This window comes from Podarcis liolepis (genome assembly GCF_965112155.1).
Source record: "Podarcis liolepis genome assembly, chromosome: 12".
Classification (NCBI taxonomy): Eukaryota; Metazoa; Chordata; class Lepidosauria; order Squamata; family Lacertidae; genus Podarcis; species Podarcis liolepis.
The window spans coordinates 19236394-19259623 of NC_139563.1; the positions used below are offsets into that span (position 1 = coordinate 19236394).

At 42.6% G+C, this 23230-nt stretch overlaps 1 protein-coding gene across 9 annotated transcripts in view; it reads right to left on the reverse strand.

Moving 5' to 3' along the window:
* CCDC7 (coiled-coil domain containing 7) overlaps positions 1-23230 on the reverse strand; it is a 155921-nt gene that overhangs the window by 25665 nt on the left and 107026 nt on the right. For all 9 annotated transcript variants that reach the window (XM_083466477.1, XM_083466469.1, XM_083466475.1 and 6 more), the window contains 12 exons: positions 22996-23121; positions 21836-21943; positions 20985-21110; positions 20130-20249; positions 18257-18379; positions 15524-15643; positions 12631-12744; positions 11901-12020; positions 10896-11021; positions 10536-10655; positions 4082-4201; positions 1158-1277 (listed from right to left, as the gene is read on the reverse strand). In XM_083466477.1, the coding sequence (XP_083322603.1) occupies positions 1158-1277; positions 4082-4201; positions 10536-10655; positions 10896-11021; positions 11901-12020; positions 12631-12744; positions 15524-15643; positions 18257-18379; positions 20130-20249; positions 20985-21110; positions 21836-21943; positions 22996-23121 (1443 nt within the window). The remainder of the gene's footprint in view (positions 1-1157; positions 1278-4081; positions 4202-10535; positions 10656-10895; positions 11022-11900; positions 12021-12630; positions 12745-15523; positions 15644-18256; positions 18380-20129; positions 20250-20984; positions 21111-21835; positions 21944-22995; positions 23122-23230) is intronic.

Sequence of the window (23230 nt, forward strand, 5' to 3'; positions counted from 1 at the left end):
CAAGGGGGTGGAATATTGTTTGTTGCTATGGTATACATTTTTTATTGTAAACCACCCTGTGATCCTAAGATGAAGAGCCATATACAAATTTAATAGATAAATAATAGATAATAACCCCTCACATGGAGAGCTGGCAGCACTGGCGAATACCCCGGATGAGCTACAACTGCTCTGGCTCCCCATGCAATCCTCCCCACTGTGATTCTAGCCACTATGCAGTTGCCTCCCTCAACTGCATAGGCTGCTTTGCAACAAGTGCTGTCCCACCAAGAATCCAGTGGTTTTGGTGTGGCCCAACACTGCTCCACTGGGATGGAGACCCCCAACTGCCACTACTACTCTTCACACACAAATCAAGACATACTGCAAACGATATTCAATTTTAAAAACTGTTCACATTATGCCTATTTTATTCTTTGACAAGTTCACTTTTGCACAACTTGGGTTCCCCCTACAGTACTCCTGCAACAGTCTTGGCAGACTTGGCTCGCAGCATCCCCTGCTGCAGGAGCACATAGCCCAGTGGGATAAAAAGTGCACTCCAGCCAGAGATGGAGGACTCGAAACAAACACACAGGCAAAGGGTCACAGGAAGAGACAGGCTCAGCACAGGGAAGGAAGACCCTCAGCAAAGCACAGAAGCAAATTTCACAAGCAGCAAGGGAGGGAGAGAAACCCTGGCTCAGCAGTTGCGGTTAGGCTACCTGGCACAACACCAGTGGAAGGGCAGCTCAACCTTGGGGTAACCAAAGGGTGGGGAACCAGACAGCAAACAAGTAGGAGTCAAAGTTCAAGAGGTGACAAGGGCGATAATGGACTCCGACAACAGTGCCTGTGTGCAGTAGTGGTTGCCAGGACATAGTAGTGGTAGAGAGAGGAGTGTTTTGGCAGTATACTGAGTAGGAAGGAAGCTTGCAGAGAAGAAATGGAAAGTTACAGCAGTAATGAGAGGGTGGACTGGAGGGGCAGAGTCGGCTGGAGGTTGAGCAGAAGCAACACAGAGCAGCATGTGGATATCATACAGTCATAGGCATGTTGTGCTAGTGACTACTCCACCAAATGCTGTTTGGATGCTGTGGTTATTATGTTGGTGGATCACTGGTGGCTGAGCTGTTTGACACATTCCCATGACCTGGATTGCCCAGTAAAATACTTACCACTGATACCACCTGGCTCAGCAGCTGCAAGAGCCTTGGCTTCTCGCAGTTTTCTAAAATTTGTTCTCAAATTTTCCAAAAACACTTTCTTTTTTTCATGTAGTTGTTTCAAAGCCATTTCTACAAAGAAATATTTTACAAATATTAGCTGAAGTTTGGCAAATTGCCTTTCTTGAAAACACCTCTCACAAACTAAAAATATCTAAAGGACAGAGCTCAAATGAATGGTTTCTTTAGAATATATGACATTATTTTATTTCTTATACAACTATTGAGGCACATGGTCACTCAGTACCATGAGGATATGCAAATGTCTGGCTCACGTAAGACTATATAGAACCTTTATGCTTAATAATTATAGAACTCAATGGTGGAGAATACTTTTATATATTTTTATTATTTGCAATGGGAACCTGTGTATGAGTTAATACTTTATTATCCCTTTGAATATGTGTTATATCTTTGTACGTTTGTCCTTATAGGCTGTGATGCTTTATGGTTTACATTTTTGATTCTATGTTTTCTTTATTTTGGTTATATTTGCACTTTTCTTTTGAAATGAATCAATAAAAAAATTAACACAAAAAGCAATTAATAGCTAAAAAAATTGTTTTACATGCTTCTCTGCTACTTGAATTATATGAGATGCAGAGTGACATTTAGCTGTGATAAAGAACCGTTAGTTCTTATCTGAATGGCAGTTCTGTAGGCACCACCTTGTAGTTGAAGGCAGGAAAGAGAATTTGATAGAAGTAGGCAGCTTCCAGAATCCTATTTGCATCCTTATCAAGCTCAAACAAATCAGCTGCACAAGACAAAACGCAGAAAAGAGGAAGAAAATACCTCCCTCCCTAATAAAAATGTTTAGAATTCTAAGCATTTTACATATTTTTTAAGAAAACTTAAAAAACTAGGTAACTTAAATGAAGCGGTCAAGAAACTAGGGTGAGGTCTCATGACCTTTGCAAGCAACACAGAATTACCATACAGATAGGAACCAGCAATTCTTTCTCGTGTTGCTGTAGAAGGTCATCTTTATTTTTATTTATGTAGTTATTTATGAGATTTAGGGGTGATATTAAGCTTCCCTATGTTGGGCAGGATCTACGATTTCTGGGTCAATTCTGTAGTTTCTAGTAAAGGAGCTAGGTGATGCTTGTGTGGCTGCCTTAGAGACTTCAGCACCATTAGATGTTGAAGAAGGACTCCCCCTGAAGTAACTGGCGCAATTTCTGCCATGTTCCGAAGGTGCTGGGTGGCATTCCTTCTTTGGTCATTTGGAAACCAGAGATTGTACAAAGCAAGGTGCTGGCGATGGGCTAGAAAATAAATCCTGTAGCCCTGAAGTTGAGTACCCATTTGTCCGAGGTCTTGGGCTTGCCAGACATTTGAAGACTGAAGACTACCTCCCACTGGATGCAGACTAGCATCATTGCTGTGACCCCCTTTAGAGGGGGTCTACCCTCTACCAGTGTTAGGATCTTGCTGGGGCCTTGCAGAGCAGTAAGATTAGTTTCAGCAAGAGTGGTTGGGTATGGAATCCATGCCCTGTGGACAAAAGCCATGAACGTCATATGAAGGAAAACAACAAAAGAAATAGCTCTTCAGGCAAGAAAAGACAAGAACCTCCTTCTGTTGCAAGATTTAACTAAGCCATATTTAAGGGCATATACCCTGAAAATTTGCCCCATAAGTCAACTCTAGCTGTGGTATCAGCATCCCAGTGCTTCAACCATAGGTTCTCCTTCTGACACCAGAGAGTGAGCTGCAAATTGTGTGCTGCCAAGTGTGGCATCATCCATAAAAGCTGTTGCTCTGTATATCTTGAGGATGGGCTGGTCCTGATGAGGATTGCCAAGGAGGTCATCCAGCCATATTAGGGAAGCTCAAGTTAACATAGAAGCAAAGCAAGAAGCATACATGGTTAGGGCTACTGTCTCATGAAACCTGCAGAGAGCAAGTCCAGCCTCCTCTCAGTAGAAGTTGGGCATCCTCATATTTAGGCAGGAGAAATTCCTTTAGGCAATGAATTAAGAAACAAGTGTGTCAATGGCTGGAAGCTTCAGCATGTCCATAAATTCGAACTCTAAATTACCAAATTTGTCAGCCATAGAAACAGACTAATAAAGGGGAGTACTATTCAGCCTTGGTTACGGTTTTGAAAGGACTGGGAACTGGAAGTGATTTCACAGAAGGCTTTGGTTCAACTATTACTGCTGCTCCCTTAGAAGGTGCAGAAGGGGGCTCAGCAAGGTTGTTGTTAATACCAACTGCCCCCCAAACTCTGCATACTAAAGGAACAAAGTAGGAATAATGGATGAGAGATTTGCTCTTCTACTTATGAACCTTCACTCCACTCCCTACTCTCACATTCAGGATTCACAGATAAGAGAGAGGTTAGGTACAGCGGAAAAAACCATCACACATGCTATCCTTCCTTCTGCTAAAATGGCTAAGGTAGGAAGGAGGGCCAGAGAGAGGGAGGGAGGGAGGGAGGGAGGGAGGGAGAGATTTCTTTATTCTTGATTCTGAGTTTTGAAAGAAACGGGGCAAGAGAGCCATGGAAAAACAGAAATCAGAGGGCTTCTCAGAGAAAAGAGGAAGACCAGAGGGGTAAGGGTGGAGAAGATACACTGAGGCAAACCACAAGCAGTTCCAGAGAAAGAGTAGTGTGGTGGGAAAATGGAAGAACAAAAGGAACAAGCTAAGGAAAAATTTGAAAAGGAAATAGAAATAGCCTAAGTAAAGAGGGAGCTAGATATAAATGCAACCATTTCAACAAAAGCAGGAAATTGAACTGGATTCTGGGAGCTGCCCACTTCACCTGCCTTCAATCACAAAGTGACACTGTAACCTTCAATAATTACCTCCACTAATGAAAGAATTGATTCTGCAATTAAATATGTCACATATTCTATATTCACCTCTGTCTTTCATTTGTTTTTCTGAATCAGTATCCTGTATATTTTGTATATCTTGAATAATTGCTTCCAGGCCTGCAGCCAAAAGCCTTCTTTGTTCAGTGAGGTGTTGAAATTTTTTCTCTACAAAAAACGGGGGGGGGGGGGGAGAGGAGAAGGTTTTAGCAACAATAGAAATGTATTTCTTAACATAGCCTTCAAACTGCAAGATGATTATCCCGCAAGGTGCCATTTGTCTTTTGGAATAAATAATTCTTCTCTACTGTACAATAGCAATACTGTTGCAAGCAAGTACAACTGAGGCACAAATATTCCTCAAGGGGAAAGAAGAGAGCAACCAAATTCGAAGTTGGGGTGGGTGATTTTTGTGTTGCTTGTTTCTCTTGTACTGTCAGTGATGCTTTCTCTTCATTCTCATTTGTTCTAGAATAAAGACAGCCATATCTAAAAAGGAACATGTTAGCTGTTGCATATAAAACTGAGAAAGGTAGAATAATTCACTTACAACCTCAGTTTTAAATAACAGTCCCGGATAAAATGACAACTTTTATTGTAAAAAAATGTTTATAAATATATATTTTAAATACATTTGGTCAATAGGCATATGTGGGGTGAAAACAGAAGTTTATTATTTCGTGAATGTCTCTTCACTGGGCATTCCTGAGGGCATTGCAGACAACTGGGATTACACCTCCTACAACAGCTGCCTATGAGCCAGATCCCCTAGAGCTTTCTTCTGGGAGAGAAGCCACTCTCTGCCTCCTAGATCAGAAACAACAGTAACCAGAACCAACAGCAGGCTCATGCACAGGTTGAACCAAAATGGCTCCATTTGTTTGTGTACTTTTTGATGAATTCTATTTATTGTTTTGAGTACTTTTGCAACATTTGTGTAAGCAACCTTGAGCATGGTTTTAACTATGGAAAGACGGCATACACACAAGATTTTGATGATGTGATGGGATGATGAGCTGCTTGTGCGTAAAATCGTAGTCCCTCAGAGTTTGTTCAAGCCCACAAACTTCTGTCTGTGACAGAGCCCCTCAGACATGTCTGCTCTAGTCACTTGCAGATTCCGACAGTGGTTGCTTTCGGAATCGTTTCCAGCATAAAAGCTCCTTAACGGAAACACGTCTCCTGGACTCGCGGCGTGACAGTTTCCGGCGAGGAGTGGGTCTCCCTATGGGAGCTTCAGATACCCCCCCCCACTGTTCTTGCTGGACGTGTCCCTGAGCCCTCCCTCCTGCTCGCTTTCCCTCAGAGATCCACCTCTCCCCCTGCTGGTTCCTGCTTCAGCTGATGAGTCTCTACCAGCCTCCGTGAGCCCTTCCACCACCTGTTCCTCCGATGGCAGTTCCCTGACATCCACCTCCCCTCCAGGGCCCCCTTCACCCCCTCCCGTTCCCTCTCCTCTGGGTGGTGATGAGGTAAAACCCCAAAAAGAATCCTCTTCATCTTCAGACGTCTCGAACATTTCCCTCCATCGGTCGCCGTTCCGGCTCGCTGAATCCTCCTCCTCCTCGGCATCTGTGAACCCCTCCAACTCCTCTTCTTCGTCGGTGGTGGCAAAGTATTCCCTCCGGAACCTCGCTACAGGCTGAGGTTTACGTGGGAACCTCTGATGAAAAGTTTCTATTAAAACCTCATCATTGACATCCTCTGCCATGACCCAGGTGTTTTCCGACTCCGGTTCCCCTTCCCACATTACCAAATACTCTACTTGATCTCCCTTCCACCTGGAATCGAGGATCTCCGCTACATGGTAGCTTCGTTCCCTTTCCTCTATTGCTGGTCCCCGAGTGACCCTCCCTTCTCTGTCCCCTTTATACGGTGACAGCAACGACCTGTGGAAAACTGGGTGCAGCTTCATGTGGTTCGGTAACCGGAGTCTGAAAGCCACTGGGTTGACCTTTTGTGTGACTTCAAATGGGCCCAATCTTTTGGGTCTTAACTTCTTACAACCCCCTTTGAAGGGTAACCCTTGGGTTGACAGCCACACCTGGTCCCCCACCCTAATGGTTTCAACTTCTCTTCTGTTTTTGTCTGCCTGCCTCTTATATTCCTCCTTGGCCCTGTCTAAATTAAGTTGGAGCTGGCGATGGATCGCTTCCATTTCTTCTACGAACTGCTCGGCAGCTGGAACGCTCCATCTCTCCCCTTCCCCCCCTGGGAAAGCCCTGGGATGGCACCCGTAATTAGCCAAAAAGGGGCTCATCCCCGTGGACACGTTCTCCGCATTGTTGTAGGCAAATTCCGCCAACGCCAGCTTCTCCATCCAATCATTCTCTCTGTCATTGACATAACACCTCGAATATTGCTGGAGGATGCCGTTGGCTCTTTCCGCCTGCCCGTTGGTTTCAGGATGCCGGGCAGTCGAAAAATTGACCTCTACATGCAGTAAGTTCATGAGCTTCCTCCAGAACCTGGAAGTAAATTGTTTCCCTCGGTCTGAAACCACCCTCAAGGGGGCGCCATGCAACCTAAACACATTTTCTACAAACAATTTAGCGGTTTCTTCTGCCGTGACAGCATGTGAGCAGGCTATAAAGTGGGCCATTTTGGTTAACAGGTCTACCACAACCATGATGGCTGTTTTCCCTCTGGACTTTGGCAGATCAGTCATGAAATCTATTGCCACTGCTTCCCATGGTCTTTCAGGTGTGGGTAGCGGTTCTAATAACCCTGCCGGTGCCCGCCTCTCCCCTTTGGCTCGCTGGCATTGGTCACACCCTCTCACATACTCCCGCACATCTTCCCTGACCTTGGGCCACCAAAATTCCCTGGTAACCAGCCACATGGTTTTGTGTTGCCCAAAATGCCCTGCTGTGGGGCTATCATGCAGCTGCTTGAGTACCTTCTCCCTCAAATCACCTTCAGGTATATATAACGCTCCCTTGTAATACAACGCCCTGTTTCACTCCTCAAAACCTCCGGGTTTATCTCCGTCCCTCCTGAGACCCCTGAGTTTGTCCTGGGCGTATTCATCATTCTCCGTTCCCTCTACCAGTTCCCTTTGCCCCACCAATGCCGCCCCACACACCCAGCGGTCCTCTGGAATGACATGTCTTTCTTCGGGTGCTCCCTCCCCCTCCAAATATTCAGGTTTGCGTGAGAGAGCATCCGCCCTAACGTTCTCTGGGCCTGGCACGTAACAAATCTCAAAGTTAAATTTGGAGAACTCCTGGGCCCATCTCAACTGCCGTTGGTTGAGCACTCGTGCCGTTCTCCAATACTCTAGGTTCTTGTGGTCAGTGCACACTTGCACCTTATGTTGTGCGCCAATTAGCAGGTGCCTCCATCTCTGGAAAGCCTCATGAATAGCAAGAAGTTCTCGGTTGTACACCGTGTAGTTCCTCTCGGATTTGTTCAGCTTTCGCGAAAAAAAGGCACACGGTCTCCACTCTGACTCCTCCTTCCCTGGCTGCAGAAGAAGCACCGCCCCTATGGCTCTGTCTGATGCGTCTGTTTCGACTCTCATCTTTTTTTGTAAATCCACATGCAGAAGTTGTTCTTCAGAGGCGAAGGCCCTTTTCAGTTCCTCAAAAGCTCGCTCCGCCTCCTCAGTCCAAACGAATTTCTTCTTACTGCTGAGACAGTCCGTAATGGGCGCCGTCAGGTGGGCAAAGTTTCGGATGAACTTACGATAAAAGTTCCCAAACCCTAGGAACCTCTGCACATCCTTCTTGGTTTTGGGTGTTTTCCATTCCAGCACTGCCTGGACCTTGCCGGGATCCATGGCCAATCCCTTGTCTGACAGGCGGTACCCCAGGAACTCCACCTCCTTGGTATGAAACTGACACTTCTCCAGTTTCACCCACAGCCGGTTGGCTTGCAGCCTGCTCAACACTTCTCTGACGTCTCTCACATGCTGCTCCTCATTCTCAGAATACACCAACACGTCATCTAGGAAGGCCACACAATTCTTGTAAAGCAAAGGCCCCAGTACGTGGTTCATAAACGATTGGAAGCACGCCGAGCCTGCTTGTAAGCCAAATGGCATAACAAGATATTCAAATGCCCCCAAAGGGGTGAACATGGTGGTTTTCCATTCATCCCCTTTCCTTATACGTATCAGGTTGTACGCCCCCCTTAGGTCCAGCTTTGTAAAAATCTTTCCCTTCCGCACCCTGGTCAAAATGTCGTCAATCCTGGGCATAGGGAAGGCCAATGGTTCTGACACTGCGTTTAACCCCCTAAAGTCACACACAAGTCTCGGCTTGTCCGTGTTTTTTTTATCCACAAAAAACACTGGGCTACCTCCCACAGCTCTGGACTCTCTGATGAAACCTCTCTTCAGGTTCTTGTCAATGAACTCTCTTAGCTCCTGCATTTCTCTGTCTGACATGGCATACAACTTGCCTACAGGAAGCTGTGCCCCAGGGAGTAAATTGATATGACAGTCAAAGGGTCTATGCGGGGGTAGTTGGTCAGCTTCCTTCTCGCTGAACACGTCGCTGAGATCTGCGTATTGTGGTGGTACCTTCACTTTCTCCATTACTTCCGTCCCTGCTAGGGTGGCTTGGGCCCCTGCTGAACCCTTTCCCCCTTTGCAGTGTTCTAAGCAATGTGCTGAACCAAAGGAAACCACTCTCTGATGCCAGCCCACCAGCGGATCATGTAACGCTAGCCAGCTCATCCCCAAAATAATAGGAGCTCCTCCCAAGGTGGCCACATTAAACGCTATCAGTTCGGTGTGCCTTGCCACCTTCATTATCATTGGGACGGTCTGCAAGCTGACTTCTCCTCCAAACAACTCCCTGCCATCGATCGTGGTCACCTGCAGGGGGTTGCTTAAAGGGATAGTCTGTATCTGGTGTTCAGCTGCAAACTCTTTGCTCATGAAATTGCAGGAGCTGCCTGAGTCCAACAGCGCCTTTATCTTTAGGGGGTGTCCATTTTGCAGCTCTAGCGACACTTCTATCACTAGGGCAGGTTTAGGAGGTTCTGGCGTGGGCACTTTCACTGCTCTTTGGCCTGGCTGCTGTGCCCCGACGGTGGCAACCAGGCGTTGGCTTTTACTTGCTCCGGTTTTTCCTCCTCTCTTCCCTCAACAGCTCCCACCATCCCTTGCCATTCCTTCCTCTGGGGGCAGACTCTGGCAAAGTGACCTGGCTGTTGGCAGAGATAGCATTTCCGGGCGCCTTTTCCCTCCTTCTTTCCCCCCTCACTGGGCTTTGAAACTGCGCGCGCGCGCGCTGTTCTGATTTTCATCGGCTCTGCCGGCGGGAAAGTTGTCTCTGGAATGTCTGGAATGCGGAACTCCTTCCAACGTTCCCCCTTCCCTTCCCGCCTCTCCAAAGCTCTCGCCTCCTGGCGCGCTCCTATGGTCAGCGCAGATTTGGTCAGCTGATCCATAGAATCCGCCCTGGGACCCCGGGAAAGTTCGTCTTTCACAGCCGAAGCAAGGCCTTCTTCAAATAGCATTTGAATGGGTTCCGCCGATAAGTCCCACCCCAATCTGTGAACCAGCATGGTGAACTCAGTCCAGTACTCACGGACAGATCGGCTCCCCTGCTTGCAAGCCATTAGCTGTCTGCGCACCACTCCCTGCTCAATATCGCTGGAAAACATGAGATCCATTGCACGAAAGAACTTCATGGTGTCTTTTAGGACGTCATTATGCGTTGCCATCAGGGGTCTAACCCAGTCCCTCGCCCCCCTTTCAAGATGCCCAATCACGAAAGCCACTCGCGATTCCTCGTCAGGGAATTCATCAAACTGCACATTGAGGGCATATTGCATCTCTGTTCTAAAGGCATGGTAGTCCTTGGGGTCCCCCCAAACTTCTGCACCAATCCTGGTACCTTTCTGGTGAACTGGGTGGCTTTCCCCTTCTTGTCTGCATCCTGAGCCCTTCTCTCCTCAAGCCTCGCCGTCTGCAGCGCCAGTTGGATCTCCAACGCCCGGTACCTTTCTTCCAAGCTTGGACCAGCTCCAACCCCTGCTTCTCCGGTTCCGGCTGGGTCACTCATGATGCCTTCTCCTGCACAAACAGCTTACAAAGACTGTCGGAATGCTGTGATGGGATGATGAGCTGCTTGTGCGTAAAATCGTAGTCCCTCAGAGTTTGTTCAAGCCCACAAACTTCTGTCTGTGACAGAGCCCCTCAGACATGTCTGCTCTAGTCACTTGCAGATTCCGACAGTGGTTGCTTTCGGAATCGTTTCCAGCATAAAAGCTCCTTAACGGAAACACGTCTCCTGGACTCGCGGCGTGACAGTTTCCGGCGAGGAGTGGGTCTCCCTATGGGAGCTTCAGATACCCCCCCCCCACTGTTCTCGCTGGACGTGTCCCTGAGCCCTCCCTCCTGCTCGCTTTCCCTCAGAGATCCACCTCTCCCCCTGCTGGTTCCTGCTTCAGCTGATGAGTCTCTACCAGCCTCCGTGAGCCCTTCCACCACCTGTTCCTCCGATGGCAGTTCCCTGACAGATGATATTTAAATACATGATATACTTACCATTGATACTGCTTGGTTGAGTAGTTGCAAGTGTTTGTGCTTCTAGCCAGTTTTTGAGATTTGAGTCCAAGCGTTCCAAAAACAGTTTTTTCTTCTGTAAAAGATGACTTAAATCCCTTTCTAGAAATGAAGATGTTTTTAAAAATTAAAACATAGTTTTAAATGTTATTTTTTACAGCTAGAATCATAGGAGATCATAAATTGTGAAAAGTAGTTTCTGAGACTATATATAGAGTACAATGACAGTACATAATATTATGTTCTTGGCAATATTTCAATACATAATAATCTCTAGATTGTTTTGATTACTATAGTTATAATACCTGTGATTATGTACAAACACATTTATTATGTACTCACCAATGGGTCTTATTACTCCACCTGTCTCAGAAAGACGAGATTTTATTTTCTGTGAATCTTCCACAACTCTTTCCAGGTTTTCAATCAAAGTCTTTCTTTCCTCATTTAACTTCTTTAATAGATTATCTACATGACAATTTTCCACAATTTGTTTAGAAACACTTTAAGGATATTGCTAAGGATGTTGGCATGAACTCTAATATTAGATAATACAATTAATATTATATTACATAAATGCAATACATTTAAACCTAACGACCATTTGTCTTACTGAAGCTGCTGCATTAAGTATTTTTTCTGTGTTTGACTGTTACCTCATTTTTCCTCAACAAAAATCATTTGAATATTTAAAATGTCTCAAGTTACCATTCAACTCTGTTAAATATGAAATAACACAAGCAGTGTTGAAAACCCAAGCTGAAAGATAGTGAGTAAAAAAACCCTCTATCATTAATCAGCAGTGATTTTATGTATTCATAAGGAAGGACAACTGGAGTAGAATTGCCAATTGGACTAAGAATGGTTTAATTTTGGCTGAAACTGTGCTCTTCTTTTTGCCCAGCTGTAGATTAATCTCATTACCTACCCACTCAAGTAAGCACCATTTTCACTGTTGTTGTCATGTCTTTTTGTACTTAATATGTTATGTGCTTTCCATATAATAAAGGAATGTGAATGTCTAATGTTCAACAGAAGAAGAAAGAACTCAAAGGTCACGATGGTCAGTATTACCTTTTGAATACACAGATTTCTACATTCTAATGTCCCTGTCAGGATGGAAAACAATAGGTTCTATTCCTAGAGACTTACAAAGCCAACTAGATACTTGAACTTTCTAAAATATTTGACTGTTCATCATAGCTGTTCTGTCTGAGTTGTAGAACAGCAGAGTACTGAATATCTGTATCAGTAGATAATATCTACTGAAATAGAAGGACATTGCATTTCAGGTTTGTATCTTTAAGATATTAACAGAACTAGCAGCAAAAATAATCATATACATACCACTGCTAGGGCCTGGTTGGGTAGCTGCAAGAGCCCAAGCTTCTTCTAGCTCTTTCAGGTTGGATTCCAAATTGTCCAATAAATGTTGCTTCCACTCTGACAGCTTATATAATTCCTTCTCTATGAATAGGAATATTTTAGAATTATCTCTTGAAAAATATGTCCTAACTGCTAAGTGAGGATGATATCCAACTAAGGTATACTCAAAGTAGACTCACCGAAGTCCCTTCATTTCAATGGATCTACTCAGAGTATGATGAACTTGGATATCACCCATTTTCACATAAAATGAAGAAACATATTCAAATGTAAAAACTTGCTTCTTTTGTAACAAGACAAATTTCATCCATCCTTGCAGCTTTTAAAGCAAGGGGTAAAGGCTAACTGAAATTCTTCTGAAAGTGTCAAAAATTGTAGGGCGCCTAGGGTGAAAATGCAAAAGTTGACCTTTTATCTATTTACAATATTTGTATGCCAATTGTCCACCTAAGTATCTTAAGTACGTAAATATCTTTAAAAGTTAATATAGTGGATTAAATCAACATAAAATACAATGTAAAATCTAAAAAATATATAATTATAACAAATTTCTAAGAAAATTTGGAAACGCATTATGCTATATATTTAGTTTGTGGTCTGACACATTCTTTATTCACTTTAATTAAGCTTGCAACTCCTGGAATAGTATGCAGACTTAAGCACCTACAAGTGTAATTTAATCAGTATTTACCAGATGGTTTTGAAACCTGAAGCTGTACATCTTTTAGTACCATCTTGTGTAGAATTTCTTCTAGTTCTGCAGTCAAACGTTTTCTTTCCTCAGCTACCTCCTTTAGTTTATGCTCTACAAAAAAATTCCAGGCCAATTCATAACACACTATTAATGCAATTGAAATAAAAACATTACAAAGTGCAATTAGTATACAAAATTATCTAACCATTTTAAATAGCACTATCACAGTAATGCAGACAGAAATTCTATAACACAGTGCAGCATTTTTTTTCATCATATTGCACAGAGAGCTAAGTCTTACATAGAACATATCCTGGAACATATCCTGGAAAGTGCAGATATCATGCAAAACCTGACAGGGAGCTTGCTTTTTCTTTTTTCTTTTTCTTTATAATGACATACAAAAACAAGCAATGGCATTTATTGATATCATGTAGCATATTAGAGCTTGGTGATTAGGTTCTGGTGCAGTCTAGAAGGCTTTAAGTCCTGATTTTTTAAGCAGTGGAAGCTCCTCAATGAGGGCAGAGGCAGCATCCTTCCAGAGCCCACCGCACCCTCCAGTCGCAACCTGCAGTATAGGCAACTCCCAGTTTACATGGGGGTTACATTCCAAGGCACTGTGTGTTTGAAATTAGGACCACCATTGAAAAAGCCTGCAAACACCTCATTCCACCCCCGCCCCACACCTTTTTGTGATTTTTTGGGTCACTTTCAGGCTCAGTGCGATGCATGTGTGTGTGGTTGCACGTGCCTAAAATGGTCACTGCCTGTGCAAGGCATACTTGCTTCCCACCAGAGGTCAGTTTGACCTCTGTGCTAAGAATGCACACTTTTCTTCCCCCAATCAGTTCTGCCAGTTGCCTCCATCCCTGAGCAAGCCCATCTTTCTCCCAGGGAAAGGGCATTTTTTTCCTGTGTAAAAGTGCTTCAGGCAAGGTGATGCTTCAGGCAAGGCCCAATGCTCCATTTTTTACCCAGCAGGACACATATTTGGGACTTGGTGGAGTGTTGCTTATGGGTGACCTCAACCAATTGTGATGGTCGGGGTGTGGCTGCACAGAGCAAGCGGGAGGTGAGTAGCTGGTATCTCTCACTCAGACGACTAGTGAACATGTGAGAGGAAAGGACTGGAGGAAGGAAGCCATGAAGGCAAAGCCACAGAGGCATGGAACTGCAGACTTTGCTGCTTGGCAGTGGCAGCTATTTGTAATTAACCAGCATAGGTTTTGGAATATTGAGTTTCTGGTGGGAAATCAAAGCACAAAATTTCCACCCTGTGTCCTGATCTCCCCCCACCCTTGGATTCAACTGTAGCAACTGATATTGTAACATGCACACACTCTAGAGAAGAAAGCAAATGTCTTGATCCAGGGCCGGCCCACCCATGAGGCACAGTGAGGCAGTCACCTCAGGGAAGCACACAGCACACTTGCTGCTCATTGCCACAAGGTGCTTACATCTGGCCACTGCTGTGCCCCTTGCTGCTGCCAGGTGCACACTGCTGGTCATTGTCAGGCACCTGCTGCCACCACCTGCTCCTCTCCAGCTTCCCTTTACTTTCCAGGCTATCTCTAGGCAGCAGTGGCTGCAGAGGAAGAGGCAGTGGGTGGGAGGCATTTTCAAGTTTCCCTGCAGCAACAAAACATCCAGGGCCAGCCCTGTCTCAGCCATTCCCCACCCTGCTTTGCAGTGCCTATACTTATTAGACCTGTTTAGGGTTGTGGGTTTTTTTAAAAGCAAACAATAGCACTATTGTTGTCAAGCTTCATAATGGTGCACAAAGTGAAAACACCAAACGGAGAGGCAATCAATAAAAAACAGCAAGGCAAAACAACTCAAAAGCCTGCAGCGCACAGCTGATCTTCCAACATCCCTTCCCAAACTGTTAATTTTTATCCAGCATATGCATTCACCTCTCCCTTCTCCAGCTCTGCAAGACCTCAATTGGTTTGAAAAAAGAGATGGTGAGAGGGTGAGCAGGCAATACAGTGGTACCTCGGGTTAAGTACTTAATTCATTCCGGAGGTCCGTACTTAACCTGAAACTGTTCTTAACCTGAAGCACCACTTTAACTAATGGGGCCTCCTGCTGCCACCGCGCCACCAGAGCCCAATTTCTGTTCTCATCCTGAAGCAAAGTTCTTAACCTGAAGCACTATTTCTGGTTTAGCAGAGTCTGTAACCTGAAGTGTATGTAACCCGAGGTACCACTGTAGTTGCTTTTGGGAGAATACTTCTGTGAGGAGTGATGGAGAGGATGGAACCAATGGAAGGATTCCGTATATGTGTGAGAGCTATTTGGAGGAACAAAGTGGTAGTCTTGTTTAGGTTGAGATGAGTAACATATGGATTTGCAGTGTGAATCAGGAAATGTATAATATGCAAGAATTACAAGATCTAACTGATCAAACTTGCTTGCTTAAAAAATAATTTTGGCCAAATAATTACCGGTAATACACGGCTTTATTATTGTACTTTGTGACTAGGCAGGCTTGCACAGCAATCATTCTGTGGTTGTGCCCACAACAGTTTACACAGATTTGGAAATATGTCCACGAGTCCCAAAAGATTGACAGTTTAAACATTGTTTGCTGCTGTTACAGCAAAGTCACAAGAGAACAGGCACTCTCTATGCCTACCTCAACCAAAATGCCTTGCTCTGAGGAAGGACAGCCGTTTCGGAGCATCTGGCCCACTGGGACCTTTGCTCCTGAAGGGGCGATGGGGGACAGATCAAGGCAGGGCTTGGAATAAGGTCATTTGGGTGGCCAAGCACCTCTTTGGACTGGTGTGGGTTTCTCCATGTCTACAGGGCCTGGGTTAGCTGTAATCCTGACTTATATATGTTTTAGACTAACAGAAATCATGAGAAATCACTGTATACATACTATTGATTGTGCCTGGCTGAGCAGCTTCAAGAACTTCAGCTTCTTCTAGTAGTCTCTGATTGGATTCCAACTTTTGCAGCAACTGTGTCTTCTTCATAGCCAATTCTTCTAATTCTTCTTCTGCAAACACACACACACACACACACACACACAATAACCTTTTGAAAAATGGTTTCAAATGTCCTTGTAGCTAATAGCATCACAGAACAAAAGCCAGCGCATCTGAATTTATCTGCCCCCACCCCCGCCCCTGTGGTGAAGAAAGCCTAGAATATGGACTATTTCACTAACTGCCTGGGGCTCTGCAGATCATGGGCTAGCATATTTTTCCATCAGGAAGATTATGCATCCATCTGTAGTTCCTTATGTCCTGTGCCTCTGGGAAAAGAGTCTGGACCCTGGAATGTATCATCAGCTACCAGTGGCACTAATGTACACCAATATATCTATAACTATATTATACCTAATATGTGTTTTGTTTTTGAGTTTTTAAAATAATTTTATTTATTTACATTTCTGATATAATTCCATGTCAACAAAATATGGACAAAAAATACAGTAAGAAAAGAATCTCTAAAATAAAAAAGAGGTTGCAATTTAAGATTTCCTAGACCCCCCAAAAAATTTTAAAAATCCATAACCCACTTCCTCTCCTCTCCTTCCATGGTTCCTTTTATCTCGTTTTCCTGCGTTTCCTTGGTTCACCCCAGCTGTTGTAGCTACTTTTATGAACTTTAGTTATTTCTTACACTGCTGAAAATCTTACCATCCTGCTAGGTAGATAGTTTGCTTATAAAATTTTTTCATATACTTTATTCAATAAAAAATATCCTGCCCTTATATCTTTCATCATTTTGATTTCTTATTCTAGTGGTCATTCCTGCAAGCTCTGCATATTCTAACAGTTTAATGTGTCATTCTTCTTTTGTTGATACCTTGTCCATTTTGAGGTTAGTAACACATGGGTGGCTGTTGTTGTGTATAGGAACAAATTTCTCTGTTTTTTAGTGACTTCTGTTGTTATTAACCCCAGCAAAAATTATTCTGGGTTTTTAGAAAAGGATTTTGAAAACATTTTTAGTTCATTATAGATCATTTCTCAGTAATTTTTAATTATGTTACATGACCACCACAGGTGATAGAAGGTTCCATCTACTGTCCTACATTTCCAACAATTACCCTTTATTGATTTTGACATTTTCACTAGTTTATTTGGTGTCAAATACAATCTATGCTGCATCTTCATAAAAATTTCTCTTAACATGTAGCATGCTGTAAACCTTGAATTTACTTTCCACACTTGTTCCCATAATGCAAAATCAATATTGTGTCCAACGTCCCTAGCCCAACTTACCATTGAAGACTTTACCATTTCCTCCATTTTTTCCCACTCAAGTAATGTTATACATTTTGGATAATATTTTGACCCTGGATCCTAAAAGCACATTTTCACCATATTTTTTTATCTAGCTTAAATATTGCACTCAACTGATGGTAACTTAACCAATCTGTTTCGTATTGTCCTATCATAATCTAAAGAAACAACCCCATTTAGATCACCCATTAACACAACTTTCCCCTCATATACCTCAAATGATTCCTCCTATAGGTCTTTGTAAAATTCCAGGTTTTGTTCGTTTGGAGCGTACATTCCCACAATTATCCATCGTTTCCCTGCCCATTTGACCTCCATCCCATTATTCTACCTTCTACCTTCATCCCTGAATATTTGTTTAGGATCTGATTTGGGATTAACATACAAAACCACTCCCCTTTTCTTTTTTTTATCTGAGGAGATTAAATCTTGTCCCAAACTTTTGTTTATAGTTTCCTGTAAACATATGATGTCCATTTTTTTGTTCATACAGGGCATGTGCTATTTGATTTCTTTTGGTTTTATTGTTAAATCCATTTACATTCCATGAGAGCACTTTCAAGTGCATCCCGGAGCCCTCTTCTTTTAAACCTTTACTACTCTTCCTCTTCCTCCTCTGTATCTGCAGCTGCAGCTAGTGCAAAATATGGTGGCTGAACTGCTCACAAGGGTAGAATATCACCATCAAACTGCACTAGCAGCCAGTTAGTTATAGACAGAGCCTCTGTCTATAATCTTTGTGAATTCTTGGAGAATGGGTGAGGTCCCTGCAGACTGGAGACAGGCAAATGTTGCCTCCATCTTCAAAAAGGACAAAAAAGAAGACCTAGGGAACTACCGACCAGTGAGCTTGACATTGATACTATGAAAGGTCCTTGAACAGATAATTTAACAGTCCATCTGTGAGCACTTAGAAAAGGATGCTGTGATTACTAAGACCCAGCATGGGTTTCTCAAGTCATGACAGACGAATCTCATTTCTTCGTTTGATAGAATTACAAGGGGAATGCTGTGGATGTAGTGTATCTTAATTTCAGTAAGGCTTTTGACAAAGTCTCCTATGCATATGTATCAACTGCCTTGTGTTTATAATATAGTATTATTTCTACTCAAAGCTATATTTCATAGCCTATGATTAATTTTCTCCTGATGTAAATGTACAGGAAAACGGCACACTATGACCCTAGAAACACATTGCTATTGGTGACACCTCCATGTATGCGTGCACATGTGATTGAGAGCACATACTAATAGGGTTACTTGCTTCTACCTCCTTTTTCTCAATAGCCTATAATTGGGCTTACAACACTAGAAACCCTGGGGGGACGGACCCTGAAGGTCATAGATTGTTCACCTACCAGCAGAATCAATCTGTCCTTTTTGTGAAGAACGCCGCTGTATTTCGTGTAGACTATGCACAGCTTCTCTTAGATCTTCAGTCAAACGCTTTCTTTCTTGAGCTAATTCTTCTAATTTATGGTCTATAAAGAAATTTGGGGCAATTTATAATACAATAAGTGTGCTAAATGACTACAGAATAAAATAAGTGCACTAAATGAGTGCATTAAATGGCTGGGTTTGTTCTCTACCATTTTGTGTATCTTTCTTTTGTTGCCTTCTTGTGTGAGTAGCATCACTGGCCACACTGTGAGTTTCTTGTGTGTAAAACTAACTTTACTTATACCATTTTCTTTTACCAGCAGGGATATTTAAAGACTTACAATTACTGCTTTTTTAAAAATGTATTTGCTAATCCTGAGGCAACAAAGCCTAACGCCAGGAGGGGGGCCTTCTTCAAATACATGTTTGGACATGTATTTCTGTTTGGACAGCAGTGGGTGTTGTGAAATCATCATGCTAACAGAAATTCCTCATTGGTGAGATAGGTGCATTCTGTGCATGATCATGCCATTTATTTATGAGGCTCATAATTCATAACCAGACCTGCACTTTCTTCTCAGTAAGTCAATCAGGAAGAGCATTGTCTTTTTTCTTTGTATTTTTTAAAGTCAGCCCACCAGAAGATCTGGAGACCTAATTTAAAATTCCTTCTCTTGACACAGGGTCATTGTGTGGTATTGAGTACAATATATTACTCTGGTGCACTTTCAGTCAAACAGTTAGTCAACAGGCATGGCTTACAGCTGAAGTGAAACAATTATCAAGTAGCACTTTAAAAGTTAGCAAATGTATTATTACATCTGCTTTCATAGAATGCATCTGCTGAAGTAAAGTGTAGCCCAATAAATATTATGTCATAATAAATGTATTAGTCTTCAAGGTGCTACTACGTTCTTTTTGTTGTTTTGCTAGAAGTGCATTATGATCTACTTCACAGGGTTGTCATGATGATAAAGGGCTAAAAATATTTTGGCAAACTTAAAATGCTATTACAAAAAAGGATGGTGCAGATGACGATCAAAGCCTATACACAGAACAGAAACATAGAACGCACCCTGCTTGCAAACCCCACCCAAGCAAGCCTGTCCCAGCAGAAAGCCACACACTGGATTTGCTGAGGACTTACATATAAAGTCTAATGCTTCTAGGCCTTAATATCTTGTGTCCCAGATTCTATTTTCCTTTAATTTTTACATTATATTATATATTTTTCATGATTCCAAAACTACATTGTGACTGATAGGGTAAGTTTGTAAGTGCCTAGCAAAAATCTCCTAGAATTGTTTCCAGTTTCTTACCCAGAGGCACCTCTCTTATGTCATTGCTCAATACACAAGTGAATCCTTTTTAACACACACACACACACACACACACACACACACACACACACAAGATAAGGTTGCTCTTGCAAAAGAACCACAGCAGCTATCCCTTCAGACATTTGGCAGGAGTCATGACCTCAGAAGGGGCAAACTTGCCAGTAAATTTCATCTACTTCCAGTCCACCCAAATATTTTAAAAGTTAAAGAGACAGTATTTTTATGGAAAAGATCACATTTCAGAGGTATCCACAACAAAAGTCCCTGGGTTCATTTGTTTGTAGTTTGATAGGCTTAATCCACTTTGGAGGGGCTGATATGCTTATAAACTTCATTTACCTCTGTCAAAAGGAAAAGGTTATAGTTTTTTGTCCTCCAAAAAGTGAATGAAGAATAGGAAAAAGTGGACTTTGAGAAATAAGTTGAATCAAGCAACCCACAAAGCACCTTGGACCAAGGGAATCTGTTTTACAAAATGCCAAATTTGGGTATGTATGCTCCTAAAACATACCACTGTCAGTGCCTGGATGCAGAGCAGCAAGCGCCTGAGCTTCCTGTAGCTGTTTCCGATTGAATGCCAAACTTTCCAGTATCAGAGATTTCTTCTCCGATAGTTCATATAATTCATTTTCTGGAAAATGAAATGTTTTTTAAATTTAAATCATGGTTAAATCACTTGAAAAATATCATACGTGCAAAAGATGAAGAAACTTGTGCAAAAATGAAATCTTTAATTAAAAATAAAAACTTAATCCGACAGTACAGATCTTAAGACATGGTAACTGAGACAAATGAAAACCTTCTGGAAAGGTAACAAAGTAATTTCCCAGGGTCAATGCTGTCCCCTCCCCCTCTTCAATTTAAAAAGTAGCCCCCCCCCCCGCCAAGCTCAGCACTCACTATAGAAATGGCTACCGCACCCATCATTTTACTACTGCAATTACCATCTTCTGAGGCAATAAATATGATGGTGGCAGCTGCAGTCATTTTCTTCCAGCCTTCTATACTGAGCACTGGGCTGAGCACTGTCAGCTCTCTTTGCTGCTCCTGGGTAAAATTATGAGGACATGTTTCAAGTAGGGGCAGGCAGTGGCAATCTTTCTGGTGCTCTCCAGAGAGCAGCTAAGCAGCTTCTACAGAAGCCACTACTATATTAATTTATGCCTGGGGGGGGCACCCAGGTGGTACAGGTAGGGAGGCAGGACAGGTTGTCTACAGCTCTCCCAAACTTGACATCAACCCTGCCCCAGAAATGACACAGAAGTGCCAGGCAAGACCCAAGGCCCTTTTTACCTCTTTTCGGAGAACTTTTTATTGAAACAACAAAAAGTGACTGTAGACAGAAGGTCATTCATTCTCAACTTACCACTAGGTGACGCAGTTATAGGCGCCACTGAAACATGACGCTGTGCCTTTTGTATATCATGCATAGTTGCCTCTAGATCGGCAGCCAAACGTTGTTTTTGCTCAGCAAGCTGTTTCCGTTTCTCCTCTAAAAAATAATTTCAGACCAAATTTTGTGACAAAATATTAATTTGCCTTCATTTAGTACCTTAATTAATTTACTGCACTATATATAATAGCACAATTAGCATTCAGTATCTAAAATATTTAATATAAATGAGCGTATTATATATTGCTCACTGAATGTTCAAATATTAATTGCCTGATTCAGATGTAACACTAAACCATGGTTTGTCTTGACATATAATATTGTATAAAAACATGCAATGATTCTTACTGATGTAGCATATTAAACATATGTATTAATAGGGAGATAAGATTTGAGTTATGATGGCTATTATGTGAAAACAGAACTACTAAGAAACAAAATATAAGAATGAGAATGCTCTGCGAAAATCCAAAATTCATAGAAGCACTAAAGAATCATATGGGGAGGGGAATCATAAACTGGCCAATGAGGACCGAACATGTTCACTAGCCACAGAATACTGACTGTGTGTTGGAGGAGAATGGAAACCCAAGGAGGGGAGGGGAGGGAATGGAGTCTCCTGAAAGAAAGCATAGCTGTCTGGCTGGCATAATGAACAGGAACAGCCCACACTGTAACATTTTGTTGCAGATCCCACATGTATACAGATATAGAAACAAACAGCTATAGGCATTAAAAACATACTTGGCAATTGAAACACCTTAATTCCAAATGCATGTGTTTAATATTATAGTTGAAAAAAGGAAAAATGACAGCATACATACCACCAACAATGCCAGATTGGGTTGCTGCAAGAGCCTGAGCTTCCTGCAGCCCTTTCAAATTTTGCAGTAACATTTGTTTCTTCTCTGACAGTGCATATAGCTCTTTTTCTGGGGGAAAAAGTAAAAAGTTTTTGAGTCATATATTGAAAAACAGTTTCCAATGTCCTCACTGCTGATAAAGTTACTTAAATGCATCGTTTCATAAAAATGGCAAATGCCTTCTTCATTTGGCAATGCATACAGTGCAAGTAGATAAATAGGTACCGCTCCAGGCGGGAAGGTAAACGGCATTTCCGTGCGCTGCTCTGGTTTGCCAGAAGTGGCTTAGTCATGCTGGCCACATGACCCAGAAACTGTACGCTGGCTCCCTCGGCCAATAAAGCGAGATGAGCACCGCAACCCCAGAGTCGGCCATGACTGGACCTAATGGTCAGGGGTCCCTTTACCTTTATCTTAAGATTTAAGAAGTTAAAACTAATTATTCAGGAAAATAGCAAAGAATATCAAGTGGGCTTAAAGCTCTGATACGTAATATCACTCACATCCACTATAATGAACAGAGGTCTGTAAATATGGGCTCCGTAGGAACATATAGAACATTTCCAGACAGTACAAGGTCCTCTCTGCTCTAAGTAAACCCTGAGATTACTTTGATTAGCAAAAACAGTGTCCATCCTCAATGCTTCCAAATCAATACAAACATAAAACCTCTCAGTCTGATAATCACCACCACCCAGTAACACCTCCCCACTTTCTTTCTTAGTTTTTAGCATTGCCTAAAAGCTCATCCAATTTATCGAGCTGCAAGCTGGCTGGGATGGATGCGGGGCTCTCCACTGAAATTTGATATGGGCATGCTACTCCAGGCTCCTTCAGGAGAAAGGGTGGGATATAAATTCCATAAAGAAATTACAGTGATGTTAACCTATCCGGCTGCTGCATCTAATGGACTCTGCTTTGTTTCCTCTAGTTGGAGGAAGGTGACATTCCCACTGGGGCTCAATCCAGGCACAGAAGAAGGCTGTCAGACTGATGTCTTCTATACCTCAGTGTCAACGGTTTCAGTTTTAACAGTGATGGGATAACTGGGCTTTGAATTTTGAAACAGTATGCATGTTAAATTCCCTTTTAATATTCAAGGTCATTTATTCCCTACTTACCAGCAGGTTTCCTAAACAGAGCTTTTTCTGAAGCCTGGCGATGGGCTTCCAATATATCTTCTGCAGTTGCAGCTAGTTCTTTAGTCAAACGCTTCCTTTCTTCAGCCAGTTCCTCTAGTTTACGCTCTATTAAAAATTCACATCAATTCATAATAAAATATTTAATATGTGCTAAAATAACTACACTAAATATAGTAGTGCAATTAGTATTTAATCTCTCAAAATTTTAGAGACT